The sequence below is a fragment of the Rhipicephalus microplus genome, chromosome 3 (assembly GCF_043290135.1).
Source record: "Rhipicephalus microplus isolate Deutch F79 chromosome 3, USDA_Rmic, whole genome shotgun sequence".
NCBI lineage: Eukaryota > Metazoa > Arthropoda > Arachnida > Ixodida > Ixodidae > Rhipicephalus > Rhipicephalus microplus.
The window spans coordinates 40,473,264-40,492,869 of NC_134702.1; the positions used below are offsets into that span (position 1 = coordinate 40,473,264).

Below are 19,606 nucleotides of genomic sequence, written 5' to 3' on the forward strand. Positions count from 1 at the left end.
CGCAACCGCGGTTTTGTGCGCGGCGGTTGCGGCAAACGGCAGTTCATTTTACAATCCCCATGCGGTTGGCTGTGCACGCACCTTCAAAACTAAGTCGTTTTATGCCACTTGCGATAGCATCTGCCGCAGTTTTGTCCGCGAAGTTTGCGGAAAGCGTTGCTTTGAGTGGTTTGGCGCAAACTTTCAGAATTGTCACTTACGTCGTCGCCATACATAATCGTGTCAAGTGCGACTGCGGTTTCGTCCACAGCGGTTGTGGCAACGACAATCACACACACTGTGGAAGACAGTGGGTGCGCCGGTCGCACGCGTACTACCGAAGCTTCGAGTACGCTGCTCTCGGCCTTCGTTCGACGGTTTCCGTATTAAAGTTCGTATCACCTGCCGAGATTAGGAAATGTGTTCGAAACATTCGAATTGAGGCCCAATGAGCATGGTTGGCTGGGGAATTTCAAGAATTCGCATCTGCCGCGGTTTCACATCACTGAGATTATACTGTACATTTACATGAACGCCTCTTAAACTCATTTATAATAAAATGGGGTAGGTTCGAAAAGCCTGGAGCGGATTGAGCTGCTTTTTTGTCAATGCGGCCAGATCACGCACAGAAATTTCGATTTCCAGGAGATTTTTCATGACAGCTGTACAACCGGAAAAAAAGGGTCAAAATCCAGGAGTCTCCCAGCCAATCCAAGGAACTTGGCAAATATGCATGAGGCAATAAGCTTTTATAGTGAATACATTCCATAGCTACATGGAAAGCTGTTGAAAAAGCCTTTAAAAGAAAATATGATCCTCAAATCAACTGATCATTTTTTTAAAGCTTACAAGCTTATTTTGCCAACTTATACCCATTAACTGTAATGAATATTGCTACATATTTTACAGGCTATCACTTATATCTTACTGAAAGTCAAATCCTGCTACTTCTCAAAGCCGTTTAAACTTCCTTTGAATAAAAAAAAAATCACTAGCATAGAGGCCTTAAATCAATTTTTAAAAATATATTGTGCAGGTTAGTTAGGTCATGATTAATACGCCTATTTTTCTTTATACATCATATATTCTAATCGAAATTATTCGTCTGAAATCACTATTCGTTTCAAATTCGCTTCGAACCAAAAATTCACCATTCACACAAGCCTACTTAAAAGTTCCCTTCAGCAGTTGAGCTGCCCACATCAGTATAGATCGCACCCTTCCTCAAATAAATATTCACAGGTACCATAATATTTTGTGTTTTGTTTTGGGGGAGGGGGGGGCTTTTTAGAGCAATCGCAGTCGGGAACGTATACACAGCATAGGTAGGCGACTAACGTGGTAGCTTTTGAGATTTTTGCGCAAATCTTCAATACTTTAACTACAATAATTTTAAAAAATAACCAATGATTTTAACGGTCCCTTGAGATTTCTTGTATCGAGATTTCACTGTACAGTATAATTACTGAAGAGAACCAAGGACACTGGTATAACAAAGAATTGCAGTCCTCCCGGATTGAGAAACAATTGCAAACAAAAACTTCAAATAAAATATTGCATTACAGAATGACGCACAGACTCATCAATTGTGTGCATTTCAACACATTGGTAGTATATCCAAACGAACCACAATAATGCAGAAGAAGCTGTGAATGCAAAATGTTACGAAAATCGTTACCAGTGTAACTGAACACACGGGCTAGATTCATGCCTTTAGCTATTGGCAGATAACACAAAGCCAGCCCATAACCCAACCCCGCTCACCGGAGTGAAGGCTTTTGCATTGGGGTTGAGCACAAACTCCTTGGCATTGGGGTTGAGGGTGGACTTCTTCACGAGCCGGTCCGTCTCCTCCTTGGCAGTGGCAGCTTCATCCATCTCCTTCCGCTCCTTCTCCTCGTCTTCCGCTGCGGCAGCAGCACCAGTCGTCTCCTTGGACTCCTTGCCCTCATCGAGCTGCAGGCAAGAGATAGCGAAGCAACACTTTTGACCGCGTTTTTACGACTGTAAATGTCACAAATTAGGGTGCCGCCACAAGCCAGTGCTAACAGGAGAGGCTGGCACACTGCAATGCCCTGGTCATTCAGATTATTTTCCACAACAGGGGTGTAAGCATTGTACAGCGTGCCCCTCCAACGCGGCAGCTACTGAATTCGACTCCCAGTGCCTCATAACCCCCAATTGTTTGTCTAAAGGGGTGAAAAGGCACGTTCCGACCAGGGACTCAATTGCATGTGGGTACTGACAAAAAAAGTTGGCCCCACTTCTCTCCCCATTCTTTCACTCCTTGACCGAGGCTTCACCGTGATCTTGTATGGGTTTACAATTAAGCTTTTCAGGAGGGCAGCTACGCTGTTTAACAGTCACTATGAGACTATTTGCAGTCCCAATCAGCTCACCTTGATGCTGGTGCTAAACTTCTTGAATTCTTCAATCTCCTGCACACGGCCCTTCTGGAGTGGAGGCGGTGGCCCCTTGCGGTCTGCAGGCCCCTTGTCCACAGCAGGTGGCTCGTCAGCTAAGGCTACCACTGAGGTCTCGTCGGGCACCGGCCCCTCGCCCAAGCCAGGGCTCATTGGGCCTTCTTTCTCTAGCTTAGGGGCTGCCAAGGACATGATAGGAGATGCATGCTCAGCACACATCACTTTGTGCCCAGCTGACAAAAGTCTTCCGCAAACAACAATAAAACGCTTGGCTTGTGCAAATAGTGATCGAGTCAAATAAGAGTAACAACATGGGAGTGTTTGTTTGATTACCCATACACTTAATGCAAAAAAAAATCTGCTTAATGAGTCTATTGTGAATACAGTGTCCGATATCACACAGGGCAACCAAATGGTAAGGTAAGAGAAGTGTTACTTTTTCTTTGGGGGGAGGGGGGGACAAATAGGGTGAGGCGCCTGGTCAAACACTTCCTCTCTTTTCATACAGTCCCCTTCTCTTGAATTGGTCGTTAACAACTGTCCTAAGATGGGGAGTGAGAATGACATTTTAGGGTTCTAAGAGTGCTGAAGACTTATGCGACTACATTTGGTTTTTCCTCATTAGTTTCATCGCACGGCGGTGTTAAGTAGTCCGTGAACGGTGAGAAATTCCACTGGCAGCGTCACTCAACGTTCATCAATGCGTGATTTGCGAACAAACTGGGCCGTGCTGAGCACACTCGCAAGCGTGGTTTTCAACAAGAAGGAGGGAATCAGTTGGGCAAATTTACAAGACTTCATTGACGTTTATTGTCGATTGACGACAACACTGATCATTTCAACAGCGTTTAGAATGCATGAGTGTTCTTTATATGTGACCGAGACTGTGCAGCTCAGTTCCCACATGGGCTGACTTGACATAGCGTTCCGTCGGTTTTGCAATAACACGTGCAACGGATGCAGGAATAGCGTTCCGTCGGTTTTGCAATCAACACGTGCAACGGATGCAGGAATATGGTGGTTAGCACGAACGCGCACAAGCAGCAGTGCTAGACATGCTCTACATAGGGATTTAGGATTACGATAGGCACAACGAAGGACATTGCGCAATCACCAGAACAACCACCAGCCCCTAACAAACTAGGCCCAATGCATGAACACACACACAGCACAAACACCACTCACCCCCGTTAAGCCGTGGGGAAGTGTCAAGCTCGGGGAAAGCAGCGGCCGTGTGGGGCGGCCCATGCTTGGGCGGATGGTGCAGCTTGGGGGGCAGCGGAGCCGAGGGCGACGAGGAAGACGGGCTAGCCAGGCCCCCCTTGAAGCCAGGCAGGCCCCCGCGAGGTGGGCCGCCCGCAGCCGCCACTGCTGCCGGGGGCGGTGTGCCACGAAGGGGCTTGGATCCGCCCAGGGGCTTCCGCCGCACGTACCTGCAACGGGCACGACGTGTCGGTTAAAATCTGTCACCACCCACTGCAGTAGGTAGCTTCATCATCATCAGCCTGACTACGTCCATTGCAGGACAAAGACCTCTCCCATGTTCCACCAGTCAACTCGGTCCTGTGCTTGCTGCTGCCTATTTATACCAGAAAACTTCTTAATCTCATCTGCCCACCTAACCTTCTGTCTCCCCCTTACCCGCTTGCCTTTTCTGGGAATCCAGTTAGTTACCCTTAATGACCATCAGTTGTCCTGTCTTCGTGCTACATGCCTGGCCCATGTCCATTTCCTCTTCTTCATTTCATCTATGATATCTTTAACCCCGGTTTGTTCCCTAATCCACTCTGCTCTTTTCTCGTCTCTTAAGGTTACACCTACCATTTTCCTTTCCATTGCTCGCTGTGTCGTCTTCAATTTAAGTTGAACCCTCTTTGTAAGTCTCCAGGTTTCTGCTCCATTGCTAAGTACTGGCAAGATGCAGCTGTTATATACCTTCCTCTCGAGGGATAGTGGCAATCGACCTGTCACGATTTGAGAGCACTTAGTGAATGGCTATTTTTAAGAGAACAGCTGAGCTCAAGGCCATTGTTACTGAGCTCAAGGCCATTGTTACAATCCCAGCCAAAGCAGCAACAGCGACTCAATTGAAGTGAAATGCAAAAAACACTCGATTGCTTATTACACAGCAGAACCCCACGGCATGTTTTTTTATACAATTGGAAGGGGGGGAAAAGGAGGTATGTAACCAAACAGAAAACAGAATCCAAGAAACAGGAAAATATGAAAGTAGAGTCAAACCTGTGCACAATGAACTCGAAAAAACTGCGAAAAGTGGTTGTTATACCAATAGTTCTTTGGATGTGGACTTGTCCTTAGAAACATGCACTTAATGATCAAGCAATAGTTTTTTTTCTGCAAATTTTCATTAAAAAGTTTTAAAAACCCATCCAGTGACAAGTTAAGCCTTAAGGGGGGACAAGGGTCTTGAAAAAAAATTTTTTTCATTATCCTACTGTCGTGGAAATTACCATGCACGTATACCATTGAATGGAGATTTTAAATCTGCAAACAGATCTTTAATATCTCATTCAGATAATGACGAATTTCCACATTATAATTAGGTAATTTCTTATGGGTTGTTATAACTCACAATCAAATAGTTTTCAAAACTACATGTTTCCTCTAAAAGGTTCATCCCACAAGCTAAAGCAAACTAGATGTCAAAACGGCTGTTTCTTTGATCAGAAATAATTTTTAAACGTGGTAGGTAAAAATAAGCTTCCAGTAATTAGCTAGTATTTATCATATAATTACAATTCTACTAAGGTTGAAAGAAAAAGAAAAGCTTTAGCCTGTAGTTCAAGTGCTGCAGAAAATAATGGTATCAAGTTTGTTTAGATATCCTCATAGAAACTTGCTCAAAACTTCTGTAAAGCAGATTCATTTCACAAAAATAACAATGCCAAGAAAATTATGTGTCTAGTTTTAAGGGGGGATGTGGCTTTGAAAAACCAGCTTTCTTAAAACTTAGCAGATGATGAAAATTAGCACAAATATTCAGCATATCTTCCTAATGCTTTCATGAAAGTTTCAGAGAAGTATCTTCAGAACTTTTTATTTAAAAAAATTTTTACTATTTGCAATCCTTAGCACTTTGCACAGTGCCTTGGAAAGTTTAAAAATGCACTAAAAGGCTAAAAAAATATTCGATGTACAGCTGAATGCACGCCGATTGTCATGACATGCCTCCTTTATTTTTTTTTTGATAACAAAATTTTTCCATTGTGATTCCTTTTGCAACCTTCAACCTTCACACTAGGCACACTCTAGGGGTGAACAACTAGTCACATCGTAAAATTGCACAGAGTGCAACTAAGAAAGAATGTCATTACATCATACCTGCCAAGTTCAAGGATTCTGAATCCGGGAGATTTCCGCAAAGGGGGTGAGGGGAGGGGGGGGTGCGCGGGGCACACACAAAAAACAAGGGCATACAAAAAAAAACATCACAAAAAACAAAAGGGTGTGGGAAGCGGTCTCAATCACAAGCGCCAACATCAGCGTTGCAGTCTTATAGTGGCTAGGAGTCGCCGAACACATGAGGGTAGAGTTTTTCCTTAAGGTGAGAGTCTCAAAAGATCAACACAACTAGCAGAATCTATTTTGGTCAAAACGACTCGCGTGTGTCTTCCTGGGACAGTGAACGGACGGGATGGCGCAGCTGGCTGCCGCAAAAGCGCGGGTCAAAGCTTTGCTCACTACTAGATTTTTTTGACAGGAACGCCAACAGGCGTCAGACCCCTTTTTATTGCAATAGAAGTTATATAGACAGTCCATGCTGTTTTTTTGTTTTTTGCCGTCGCCACCGTCACCGTATATGTATACCTATCTATCTATATGAGAACACTCAAAGACAAAAAGAAACTGGCCCCGTATCTGCATGTTACACTGCAAATGCCATCGAAAGACGATAGTCTTGCGTCTGGAGAGAGTGAACAAAATGTTTATTTGATGTTCTGGGCAAGAAAATCGGTGAACGATATTCTGGAGGCGCTCCGTCAGAGTGCCTCGAGCGTGCAGCGGAGGCGAACGAGCGCATCATGTCACAACACACGTGAGACATGATCGCTATCTGGTGATTATCTTGGGAAACGAAGCGCACGGCATGCGCGCCTGTCTCGGAGGCGATAAGGTGTAGAACGCAAGGCGACGGTTAGCTGCCACCATTGTGTCGTCTTAGCAAAGCATTGCAAATACTTGCCTTTTTGTACAAGTGTTGCATCGTCAGCGCAGCGTAATAAGCGATACGATCCTTAGAATTACTTATGTATGCCTTTTCTAGTAAAAAGACACACACACAGAATTTTAACGTGTTGCTATGGTGCCTCCGATATGCGCAATAATCGCTTTTTAAGTGACAACTGCACAAGTATGAACGCTAAATCTTGAGAAATATTGGTGGGCGCTGCGGAGAGGGTCGGCCATTTGGGGTATCGTTTGGTGCCGTTTAGGGTATCGTTAAGGGTGGACAGATCAATGTACAGACAGACTAAAATTTTGGCGATCGAAGGTCCCCAAGAGAGACTATCGTCTTTAAAAAAGTCGCCCGCGCTCGGTGCCGGGCTCGGCGCGATACGCCGATGCGTGCTTATCGCTCAGGTGTACTTTGCCCCATGGATGGATGCCTGTGAGCGCGCTTATCCTTTGGTGGGGGAATCGTAAGGCTTTCACTGAAACGAAAGCGTTAGTTGCCAGGCCCACAAAGGTAACTTTGGTCTCTGCACAGGCCCCTTTTGCGAAAACAGCGCGCTTTTCATACACAGCGAGGTAGAAAAAAAGGAACACTAGTTTATTTGCACTCATCTGTACCTGCAATTACGTATCGTGCATCGTTTTTGTTTAAACAGCGCGTTGCGTGTCGAGCAGTAAACGTTAGTTCGCTCTCATCCTGTGAGTATCGTCTTCGTGCGTCATTTGTGTGTGAGCAGCGCGCTGCACGTTTTGACCTGCTTGTCGTTACATTCCAAGTTGTTGCTGTCGCATTTATTGCTGTGCCCTTGCAGCGAAACTGTAATTTTTTAATTTTTTACGTATTTACTGCCTTTAACCTACCGCTGCGTGCCCTCGGAGCTCATAGATCACTATCGATCGCCGCGACCGCGGTTTTGTGCGCGGCAGTTGCGGCAAACGGTAGTTCACTTTACAATCTATCTTGGCTGCGCACGCGCCTTCAAAACTAAGTCGTTTTACGCCATCTACGATAGCATCTGCCACACTTTTGTCCGCAGAATTTGCGTAATGCAGTGTTGCTTTGACTGGTTGAGCGCACACTTTCGGGGTTCTGTCAGTTATGTCATCGCCATACACATCGTCGTGTCAAGAGCAACCCCAGTTTCGTCCACAGCAGTTGTGACAACGACAATCACACGCACTGTAGAAGACAGTGCGTGCGCCGGTCGCATGCATACTTCCGGAGCTTCGAGTACGCTGCTCTCGGCCTTCATTCGACGGTTTCCGTATTAAAGTTCGTATCACCTGCCGCGATTAGGAAATGTGTTCCGAACATTCGAATTTAGGCTCAGTAGACATATAGTGGAATTTGGCTGGGGAATTTCAAGAATTCATATCTGCCGCAGTCTCGCATCGCTGAGATTATACTGTAACTTTACATGAACACCTCTTGAACTCATTCATAATAGAATGGAGAAGGTACGAAAAGCCTGGAGCGGATTGAACTGCTTTTTTGTCAATGCGGGCAGATCAAACACAGACATTTCATTTTCCGGGAGATTTTCATGACAGCCGTACAACCGGAAAAAAACTGTCGAAATACGGGAGTCTCCCGGCTAATCCGGGAGACTTGGCAAGTATGTTACACGCATCGAAGTCTAAAGAATATGGCAAAAAAAAAAAAAAAAAAAAAAAAAAAAAAAACAGAGTCAAGATTGGCCAAACTGTTACGAAGAAAATCACTGCACAATCTCAGCAGGTAGGCAAAAAAACACTTTTGAGAAAACGGCTCAAGAAGTTTTTCCTTGCCTTCACTTATCTAAAATGCGCCGATCCATAGTTCTTGGTGTCCTTTGTGATGCGAGCCCTTTTAGGCATTTGATGCTTGCTTTGGTGCGCTTTTGATGTTTTTTTCCCCATATTTTATCCTTCTCTGCAGCTCTGTGAATGGAGTGATTTCCAGGTTTCAGGCCGAGCGATGCACAAAACTCTCTATAAGAATGGAGAGGGCCAAAGTTATACTTGCAGATGGCCTCATTCACAGCTGTTTCGGCGGCATTCAATGAAGCATTTTGTTCTTTAGGGAGAAAAGACCAAATTACTGAATGAAGACTCTCATCTCCGTTCTGGGTTTTCTTGCCTTGGCAACGATTTAGCAACTGAGGGTCATAAAGGTGTTGGTAGAGTGGCAGCAATGCAGCTGCAACATGTGCTGCCAGTTTATACGCTTGCGATGGTGATCCCTTGCCTTAAGCTCCTGCGGCACGGTACTTGCACCAGCTCAGTGGTCCAGGCGGCCATAGTTCATGGTGCGGCTCTTCATCTCTAGAGGTGATGTGATGAAACGTTGCCATTATGGCTCTTAGCATGTCATCAACCTCAGTGTTGTCACAGATGGCCATCCCATATTAATTCGTTTGTCTTTTAATCAACTTTTGAGTCAGGCCACCCTTTCCTCCTATGGGCAGATTTTTTTTTTTTTTTTCACTTTTTGCTACAAGTGTTTGCAGAGCTGAACCCACCCTCATTTTTACATGATTTATGCAATCTTCTTTTGCCAAGAGAATCAAGCCATACGTTTTTTCTTCAGAAAGAGCCTAGAAAGTACGACTGTCGCCATCACAAACAATAAATGTGTACCAGAGGTCGTTCTTCTCCAGTGACCTTCTGAACAAAGTTAGTGCAGCCTCGACCTTCATTCAGCCTGAATTTACGTTGGTGTTTCTTTTTTTGACAAACATGGGCCTCTTTCCAATCCTTATACCTTCATCATTTTCTTTTGGCCCAAGTGTGCAGCCATGGCATCTGTTGGAGAGAACGACGCATTCAAGCAGCAAGCCGGTGTCGAACTCGTTAACTGTGCCTACACTGATGTCAGACACGTGACCATTATCCACCGTCCATGTCCCATCATACACTACTGTGACATTTTTTTGTAAATGTCTGCTACATTTGGCTGTAAGCAGAGCACATCGCTGTCACAGCATTGGCAAAAACACTCGCTGCAGCCATTTCACCAGCAGATTTGAACTTTGATTTCAAAGGTTTTTGAGAAGTTTTGTGGTATAGGCCCCAATGCATTATAGACCAGAAGTCATTTAGACCAGTTGCACCTTTGCCAGTGGTCTTGATGGCTTGTATAGCACGCTAATTCACACCAAAAGCCTTGCCATCCTCCATTCTTTGTGATGACCACTCGGCAGACACAATGCCACAGCTATTGCAGTTCAATATCATTCGTGCTGCTAAACCATGCCTTGTTCCCAAATGAAGATTGAGTTTACTCTGAAAGCACTTTTGGGCACAAAACATCTTTATACGAGGCATTTATTGCTGCTAGCTGTGCAAGCAAAAACTCTTCTGCCAGCTTCACATCAGTGTATTGCTCATTCTCCCCAAGAAGCTTCATTTTTCGCTCAGTTGCCGAAACAGACTTGAGCGAGGCTTTCACTGCTGTGCGCTCACGAGAGGCTTGTGGCGATCTGTAACGAGGCCTCCAAGCGAGCTTCAATTGCGCTGACAGTCACCGATGGCATTTCATCTATGCGCGATGAACACGGCCGCGGGTCCGAGAGATCGTCGGTCGACAATTGCGGCCGCGGGTTCGAAAAGTCATTGACCAAGAAGCACGGAGCAAACGGCAGCGTGTCAGCAACACGTTGAGCAGCAGAGGCAGCACTGGAAGCTGTTGATATATTTTTTTTTCACGTGCGGAGATTTCCGCTTACGACTGCCAAATTGATGTAATTTTCGGTATCTTCTCTTACACCGTGGCCGATCCATGATCGCTGGCAAGAATCTACGGCGAAACTGTGCCGCCCACGACCGAAATATTCACTCAGCGCTTCAATGGCGTGCTTGAAGGCACAAAGTGTAGACAGCAGGAGGAGCGCCCCAGTTCGAGGATAATTTGCACCGTTGCCAAGGGCAACTGTTTAGGAGACCAATGGCGCTCCCGCGTTTGTGTCGCGTGGCACACGCAGCCAGTCAGGCTTCCGCATGGGACCTTCAGGACTTTGCTTTTTATGCGTTACTTTTCGCCTGCAAATGGTGGCGGATGCGGGAAAATTGAGGCCGGAGGAACGTTCTCTCAGACGAGACAAAGTGAAGAGTGGTTTGCTGGCAAGCTTGAGTTGTTTTTTCACAAGGTATGCACCCATGCCTGACAAACTAGCTAGAAATTCTGGACAAGTCTCATGCTCAAAATAGCGCTGCAAAAGTTCAACAGCCTCTTTAGATGATCGTTCTTGTGGCACCACTGCACTGGCAGTATTGTCATCACATTCATCGCTGGAAGGTTCCTCATCATCTTACACTTTGGCAATTATTTCCTCGACAGTCTCTTACCGACAACTATGAACATTTTCGTCAATAGATTCGTAGTCCTGCAGCGTAAAAGGGGCAGAGGGCACGACTTGGCTGAATAATGTCTTAATGTCGGCATCAGCAGGGCTTTCTTCTTCATCAGGTACTGCTTTCTGGCGCTTGAAAGCCAGCATGGTGAAAAACATCTGTGTATTGTCGTTGCCTTCACTTGTTCTCAGGCACAAACCAAAATGTGGATGGCTGCCAATAAATTTATGCTGTAGCATTTCCCGCTGCCTGCTATAAGCAGCATTTGATGGAGCAATTGCCTGCGGTAATGAACTTTAATGTTCTGAATTACCCCTTGATCCATCGGCTGGATCACTGCCGTTGCATTGGCTGGCAAGAACTCAAGAGTGATGGCTTGGAGTCCTTGAACCTGACTGTGGGCTGGGCAATTCCCCACGATGAAGACAACCTTCTTGCCTTGCCTTGTAAATCTTGTGTGTTCCTCCCGTAGCCAGTTTTCGAAAATAGCCATGGTCATCCAAGTTTTTCCGTTCCCATGGTACGCAGCGGAAAGGTGTAGAACGCCTTTGAAACAACGTGGCTGCCTTGATATTCCTATTACCAACAGCTTCAATTTCTCATCTCCTGCCATGTAGAGTCAACTGCCGATTTTTTGGACCCCCTAGGGAGCGAAAAACCGTTAGAAACTTTGGGCAGTCCGAAAAAATGAATGCAAGCAAAAAAAAAAAAAAAAAACGCATTATTTTACCGATAATTTTCACTGCAAGCAAAAAAACGCACCATTTTGCTAATATTTCTCAATGCAAGCAAAAAACACATCATTTCATTAATATTTCTCGGATCAAGAGGGTCAAGGTCGAAGTACCAGACTTTCGGAACTCTGCCATAGCATCAGTGGGGTGGCTCTGAAAAAAGCCGTTAAAAAAAAATGCATGCAGCCGACAGCAAGCGCCGTCAGGGCAGCAGGTGTTAGAGCTGCAGTGGCTTGAAAAACTTGTTGATTCTTGTTTGAGCGGCGTTTCGCTTGCATGTGATCACATTCGCCTCGATCTGAGCAAGGGTCATGTCATCGCTGTACACCGATGACAGCGTCATCAATGCTCGCATCAATTCGGCGGTCGTAGGTGGCGCAGGCATTGGTTCCTCTTTTTCGACATCGCGCAACGGCAGGCGACGGTGCCTCGGGTACTCCGGAAGTGGCGCTGGCAAACATTCAAAATAGCCAGTGTGGCCAGACCAAATCGGTGTGTGACGGTTAGTTCTAAGTGGTGAAACGCTTCGTGAAAGCACTGCGCGGGAAGCCAGAGTGGCACGCACGAGCACAAGCGCTAAAGCGAAAGGAACTTTATTGGCGCCAAAAAATTTCCGGGTGGATAATTTCGATTGTCAGCGAAGCACCCTTGCACGATAAACACGGCCAGTGTTAGGAATTTCGGAGGCCGTGTGTGTTTCTCCACTAATGATCAACGAGTCCAAGCAACAGATGGCACCACAGTAGACCGGCGGGCTCATTCATGCGATCGTAATTCGTAATCGCGTGTGACGCAGTTGTGGTGGTTTCCACTGGAGGCCGGTGGTGGTTTCCGACCTTCCGTCGCGTAAAAAAATCCGGAAAATTGGACTCCGGGGGGTTCGAGCGTCCGAAATTTCAGACTTCCTTATACATTGATTCTATGGGGCTCGTGGCGGTGCCGCGAAGATGTCCGAATAATCGGGCATGTCCGAAAATTCGAATGTCCGAAAAATCGGCAGTTGACTGTATGCACCCACCAGCACAGTGATGCGATCTTTACTGCGTTTTCCTCCACTACAGGCTTCGCCTTTGAAGGTGACAGTTTTTGATGGAAACGCCTTATAAAAAAGACCCATCTCGTCGATGATGAAGACATCACGTGGCTCAAAACTAATCAAAACTGCCTTAAGCCGCCCGTGTTGCCAGTCGGTGCAAATGACCCTGTTTACTGCACCACTCTCACCTGAATTGCTTTGAAGACTAGGCCATGGCGTGTTTTGAAGCGGCCGAGCCATCTGCTGCTTAGGACAAAGTTCTTAACACCCATTTGGATGGGGGATCTCTCGAGCTTGGTGCTCTAGAATCGGTCCGCTAATGGGCAAATCGGAACTACGTGCATGCTTGAACCACAAAAAAAGAACTTTTTCTAGTTCTTCATAAGGCATTGTCCGCATCTGTTTAGATGTAAAGGTCCCATTCTTAACAGTGCCTTCAATCTTTTCTCCGTCTTTCCAGATCCCCGACAGTGTTGATTTCGGGATGTATTTTTTCCGCCACCTCCGTCTTGGGCAGGCCGCTTCGATCGAGCTCCTGAAGAATTTGCAGCTGACAAGAAAAGTTCTCGCCGAGTGTGAGCATTGTTTACCTCACAGATATCATTAGCTCTTCACATCTCCACCCATTCGCCAAGCCTAATTCGATCTGTTCTCTCCCCATGAGTAGCGTTCGGCGGTGGTGACACACTGGCACTTGGTTCATTTTATTTGTATATGCACATGTTTATTTGTATTAGTAGACGCCAAGGGAGTAAAGCATACAAACCCACAGATATATTTATCTGCCTGAGCAAGTGATGAAAGACTCATATAGAAGCAGTAGAAAACCAATGTCATTTAAGATCATTGCCGTCGCCAACGAATTTGGGAATCGCGAAGCGGGAGACTGATCGCAGGAGACAAGTGGCGCAGAGGAAACACACTGAGATGGCTCGAGACTATTCAGGGTCCCATACTCAACGCTGGTGCCAGTCTACCTAGAGAAGAGTGGTCCAGCCTATCAATGAAGCGAGCTCACCTGGCACCCTGTGGTGCGTTGTCACCAGAAGGTCGCACCACCGCACTGTATTTGTCCTCCTCGTCCCCGTTCTCCATCTCGATACGCTTCTTGAACACTGGGTTGCTCTCGATCTCTTGGGCAATTTTGGATGCTTTGGCTTCTTGCAGCTTGTACTCATCCGTGTTCTTAGGCTCCAGCTTGACAGTGTAGCTCGAGAGTGCGCTGTCGTAGGATGTTGTCACCCCGTACTTCTCGGCGTTTGTCTTGAACATCTCATTGGCGTCCCAGCCATTCTGGAAGAAGCAGGCAAAACAATGCGGTAAACCCACACAAGAAAAAAAAAAAGGAGGGAAGGCAAGAACTGGCAGAGTTTACAGCTTTCAAGGTGGTCGAATTATCTTGTACATTTCATAAGCTATAAAAAATCTCAAACTTTGATAAGAAAAAACTTCAAATATTCAAAAAATTTTAAAATATGAATCGAATAGCACACACCCAAATTACCGAATACTTTTTTAATAACTTTCAAATAATTAGCAATGAGAAAACCTCAAACACTGAAAAAGCAAAGTGTGTGGGAGCACCTATTAAATTAGCGGATTGCCAAGATGTGTGTAGTTCTAGCCTTTAGGGATCTATCAGACATACTCATCACGTGATGAAAGAATTTTGGCTTTCAACTGCAGTGTCACTGAAGCGAACGTATTCTCAATCCGCTACTATTATGATGAGATTGATTTATCATGTTAATTCATGAAACTCTTAGGACTTCCCAGCATTTAAGGGGGGACGCGGCTTTGGGATCGCGAAAAATGGCAAAAAAATCGATTTTTTGAAACTCAAGTTTTCAGTTTCTGGAACCCTTTTTCTATCTGGTTTCAGAATATCCACACTGAAAACCGCGCAGAAGTACTTCGGAAAATTCTTTTCACCCACCTAGGTAGCAAAACTTTTTCTGGAAATGGCGAGAAAACGGCGATTTTCAAAAAATTATAGCTTCGCTATGCTTGGGCCGGGAGCCGGCTTCTTGGGCTCATCGGAAAGAGCATTTCTCCGTGTTTAACTTTCCCTCCTCAGCTGGCTCCTCCCTTTGACAACAAGCGAGCGAAAAATGTTTGAAGGTCATTTTGAGGCCCTTGATTGGCCGAGGCCGCCATGTTGCCCCAGCTCGACTCGCCATTGGCCAATGCTCGCTCCGGGAAATCGTCTGCTGCTTGTGCGTCGCGAGGACATGGCTCTCGAAAATCGCCACTTCGTGACGTGTTCACGGCTTGATAATCACTTAAGATATAATTACGCTTTAGTTACGAGCAGTAAGCGCGCTGCACGATCAGGTTACTATGGCACTAAGAGCGGGCGCGCAGTCTACGTGCGCCGCGTGTCATCGGAGTCGTCTTTAGCCCTAACTCCGCCGACAACGAGACTGCAGGCAGGAACGACGCGCTAGCGCATTCGTGGCGACGTGCTTCTTCGCGAGCAACGAAGCTGTAAGCAGCGACACGATCTGATTACTAAGAGTGGCCATACCGGATGCACGATCAGATAACTACGAGTGGGCGCGCGGCAGTCTACGAGTGCGGCACGTCATCGAAGTCGGCTTTAGCCCTAACTCCGCTGACAACGAGACTGCGGGCAGGAACGACGCGCAAGCGCGCTCTTGGCGACGTGCTTCTTCGCAAGGAATGTACCACATCACTCGCTAGCTCCTCTGAATCACGTACGGGCATTTTACGCATCGGCAGCGGACAACACAGTCAAGCTCGTCACCCCCCCCCCCTTCACTGCCAAGGATTGCTCGGAACAGCGGCTAGCAGTTTCGCGCGTCGTCATTCGAAAATGCGATGCCAAGTGCAGTGCGCGCCGATTTTTTGTCATCGTAGTTACACATTTCGTGCATCGTCATCGAACGCCGCCGGCAAGTGCATTATGCGCCGGCTGCACTGTACACGCGGCCGCGCACCCCACGGTCATATGAAGCGCTGTCAATAAGCTTTTGTGATGAGATTCAGACGTGCTTGGAGCCGTGCTTGATATCGCCACGAACGTCTATGAATGTTCCGAGGTTAATGAATTGCTGTAGATTAGTTTCCGCGACCGGCTGTATGATGATGCGTTTCACGGCTAGAGCATGTATGAATCAGGGGCACGAATTTTTATATGTCCATTTCGTGTCATTAATTATACTGCTAGAAATTCCTGTGCCACCAGTCTTCTGCCCACAACTTTGTTATTTGGAAAGAAGGCATAGGCCGTCATGGTGTGATCCATTTTTCTGATGCAATAAACCTCTCTCCAAATAAAGAAAAGTTCAGTGAATACTTGTAATCAAGTACTTAATTACCCTAATTACAACTTCAGCACAAAAAATATGTGTAATTTCAGTATATGGTTTTACTCAATCACAATCTTTTCTGTCATACCTATCACACCACTCCTTCATACAAAGAACTTGGTTTGAAATCCATACTTGTTCTTTGTAAATCACGAAAAGGAGTAAATCATGAAAAGAAGTCAAATATCACAAGAGAAACCTGAGATCACAATTTTTAGGTGTCTTAGAGACGTAAAGAAAAGTTGAAACTTTAAACGCAGCTTTCTCAATACTGTATATTTCCTTATGCTCAGTCCCTCCACATGGTTCAATGAAGGAACAATTTGTTTCTCGTGAAGTATTTGTGGTATCGCTTCGAAATTTTTATGGAAGCACTGTGAGGTTATTCTTAGTGTCTGTGCCAATTTTCATCAATATCCAACGAGAAACAAAAAGTTCATTGAGAAAAGCCTGTCGAAAACTTCGACAGGCTTTTTCTCACAAGTGTGTTTTGGTCATTGTGCATTGCTCGTGGAAAGAGTAGCACGGAAATGACTGGACCGATTTTGATTTTTTTTTTTTCCTGAATCTCTGAACACTGCTTATGGGTACAGCAATCTTCAATTTGTTTTATGGCCCTGTTATTTTTCTAGACGATGATTTGTACGTGCCACTGTTTCTGACAATGTGTGTCAGCAGCCATGATGGTCCCTTAAAAAAAAAAAAAGATAACTTATTAAAAAATTCTGAGAGTGCCATACCCTGTAGCTTTTTTTTTGAGTAAAGATAACACCATTCGCAGCTTCCTGGCATGTTTTGTTGCAGTGCTAGGCTTTCTAGGAGCAGACCATGTAATTGGACCATGTAGCATTATGTAACTTGAGAACTACTGAAGCTATCATGATGAAACTGCATATTTCCCTATTCGGGACACTTATGAGTATGCATGCCAAATTTCATTGCTGTAGGTCAAAAATAAGTTTTTTTTCAATGCCACCTTCCCCCTTAAAAGCTGATAAAAAAGCACCTGCTTACTGAAGTAACTGCTGCTTTTACCCTACATCTAAAAAATAACATGAAGGCTTTAGTCACTACTATATAGAATATTACGTCAGCTTACGTAACCTATGTTTTCTCAATGTGAACTTCTGCTACTCTGTTAAGATGGTGAATATTTGTTTGAAATAAAGCTACAAAATTCTAGGCCTCTTTTGAAAACAGTTGCCTTGCTATTTGAGAACTATTTAATTGTATCCTTATTCAATTTAGTTTTAAAATTCACTATTCCCACAAACTAAAAAAAAAAAAACTTTTAAAATCAGCAACATCTGATTACTGTTGGAGATATTTGCAGGAAATTGAGAATTTCCTTTTGACATTGACTGTATCACCTGTTAACATAAACCTATGGTTATGAAATTAACCAACGCTAGTGTTTTTAGGGTATAATTTGACAGTCTTTACTAGTTTAATATTTCAATCTAGAGTCGCTATAGTAATATATACTAACGGCTTCGTTTTCAATAACGAACTGTAGACTATAGCATAGTGACAACGGTAGCATAATGACATAAAGACTCACGGTGTCCTCCCCATCGAGTGGAGGGTCATCGAGGCCGCCAATGCCGTCCGCAATGCCACCATCCATCCAGGGCTCGAGGGGTCGCTCACCAAGCTGGCCGTTGAACTTACTGATGGCAGTGTCCGTGAAAGAGTCCCGCGTGGCATAGTCTAAGTCCGCGTTGGGCGCGCAGAGTGAGACAACATCTGGCAGCCGGAATATCATCAGCTGCACGAGCCGCTGGTCCCGGCCCAGCGAGGTCAGCAGCCGCGACAGTGACGACGGCTCTGACTGTGCCCCTGGCTCCACGGGGTGAGCGGTCTCCAGCACTACCTCGAGCTGCACAATGGCAGGGATGACGGCAAACGTTACAAGAAGCAGCAAAGGTATAGACAGGTTGAGCTGCATCAGAAATTTAACTTCACTACACAGCTGAACTTTCTTTTCACCAAGTCACAGCCAATACAGTAGAGTCAAACAAATGAATTGAACAGACAGGTTAGCCAGTGGAAGCTTAGAGGACCTACACAGGACATCCACTATGCTTTGCCTAACTTTACTGTCTCCCCGATTTAATTGAATAAAAGTATTTTATAAACAAGCCCCTGGTAAAAAAAAGAAAAACCCTTTTTCAACATGAGTTTCATGCCAGAGTCCTTGGCTCCACTGACGTATTTCGGTCAGGGATATGACGTAGTAAAAGATTCCAAAGAAGAAAAAAAAACGAGATGGAAAAGTTCCGTAGCGAGGCATCGAACCAGTTGACTCTCACTCTGAAGGATGCAACAAAAACCACTAAGCCACGGAATGTACGTGGTCAAGCTTGCTAACAGCAAGCCATTTATATACACAGTATACCGTTGGCAGTCCTCAGAGCACCTCCACTTCACCGCGTTTTCGTAATCGGTAGCAAGATGGCGCAACAGGCTCACGTCGCACGTGTTTCAGAGTTTCCTTGAGCACACGCATCCACGGGACATAACTCACCTGTGCACACGCGCATCGAATCAGACTCGACATTCAGGAGAGCATGAAGGTCACTTCGCTCGCTGCCGCGGCCACATTTATGAAAGGAGCACGCTGCTCACATATGATGAAGTAAGAATTGTGACAGTTGTTCGCACTCGTCCTGTGTATACTTCTGCGTTCGTTTCTTGTGTCTTTCTGTTCGAGCAGCATGCTTTACGTGTCGAGCTGAGACAGTTGTTTGTTGGCGCTCATGTTGTGTATGCTCATTTCCTCAGTGTTTTCTGCATAGGGTGCAAGTTTCGAGCTGCTTGCCATTCTTCGCATGAAATTGCATACCTGCCAACCTGGCAACAGAGAAATTCATAAAGGCCTCGAGCGGGGAAGCGGCTGAGGGGCTAGTGACTTTTTCTTTTATTTGCAGCTGTGATGGATTTGCCTTAGGCGACAAGCATAATCATGTTTTGCTGCCATAAGCCAAATTGGCCCACTGAATTATTTTCCCCAATTTGTGCCACCAAAAGAGAGAAGAAAAAAAAAAAACGTCTCCAAAAACAAGAGGGGGGGCGGGGTCCCAAACGCAAGCGCGAACATCGGTGTTGCGGTCTCATAATGGCTTGCAATGGCCAAACACACGAGGGTAGGGTTTGCCACTAAGGAGAGAGTCTCAAATTGGAGGGGGGGGGGGGGGCTCAGATGCTCTTGAAATTTGGCATCATCAAAGCTAGCGAAAAAAATTGATTTTTGTCAAAACAACTTGCGTGTGTCTTCACACATGAACGGATGGGTTGGCGCAGCTGACTGCCGCGAAATCGTGGTCGCTACTAAATTCTTTGGACAGGAACGCTTCTATCTTTTTTTACACCTTTACCGCCTTAAATCTACTGATGAGTCAGCCAAATGGCCTCTGGGCTCGTGGCTGACTGACTAGATTGCTATCGCATTGCTGCGGTTCTGTGTGCGGCGGTTGCAGCAAACGGTAGTTTTGTTTTCAATCCCCGTGCCTTCAAAACTAAGTCCACGTATCTCAAAACTATGTGGCTTCCAAAACTAAGTAGATCGCTATTGCA

General features: G+C 45.6%; 1 protein-coding gene across 3 annotated transcripts in view; it reads right to left on the reverse strand.

Annotated features, from left to right (window-relative positions):
- Nucleotides 1-19,606, reverse strand: part of LOC119176131 (uncharacterized) — a 65,682-nt gene that overhangs the window by 36,635 nt on the left and 9,441 nt on the right. For all 3 annotated transcript variants that reach the window (XM_037427285.2, XM_037427276.2, XM_037427293.2), the window contains exons 5-9: nt 17,592-17,909; nt 13,717-13,991; nt 3,588-3,835; nt 2,379-2,581; nt 1,744-1,935 (exon numbers count right to left, since the gene is read on the reverse strand). In XM_037427285.2, coding sequence (XP_037283182.1) covers nt 1,744-1,935; nt 2,379-2,581; nt 3,588-3,835; nt 13,717-13,991; nt 17,592-17,909 — 1,236 coding nt within the window. The remainder of the gene's footprint in view (nt 1-1,743; nt 1,936-2,378; nt 2,582-3,587; nt 3,836-13,716; nt 13,992-17,591; nt 17,910-19,606) is intronic.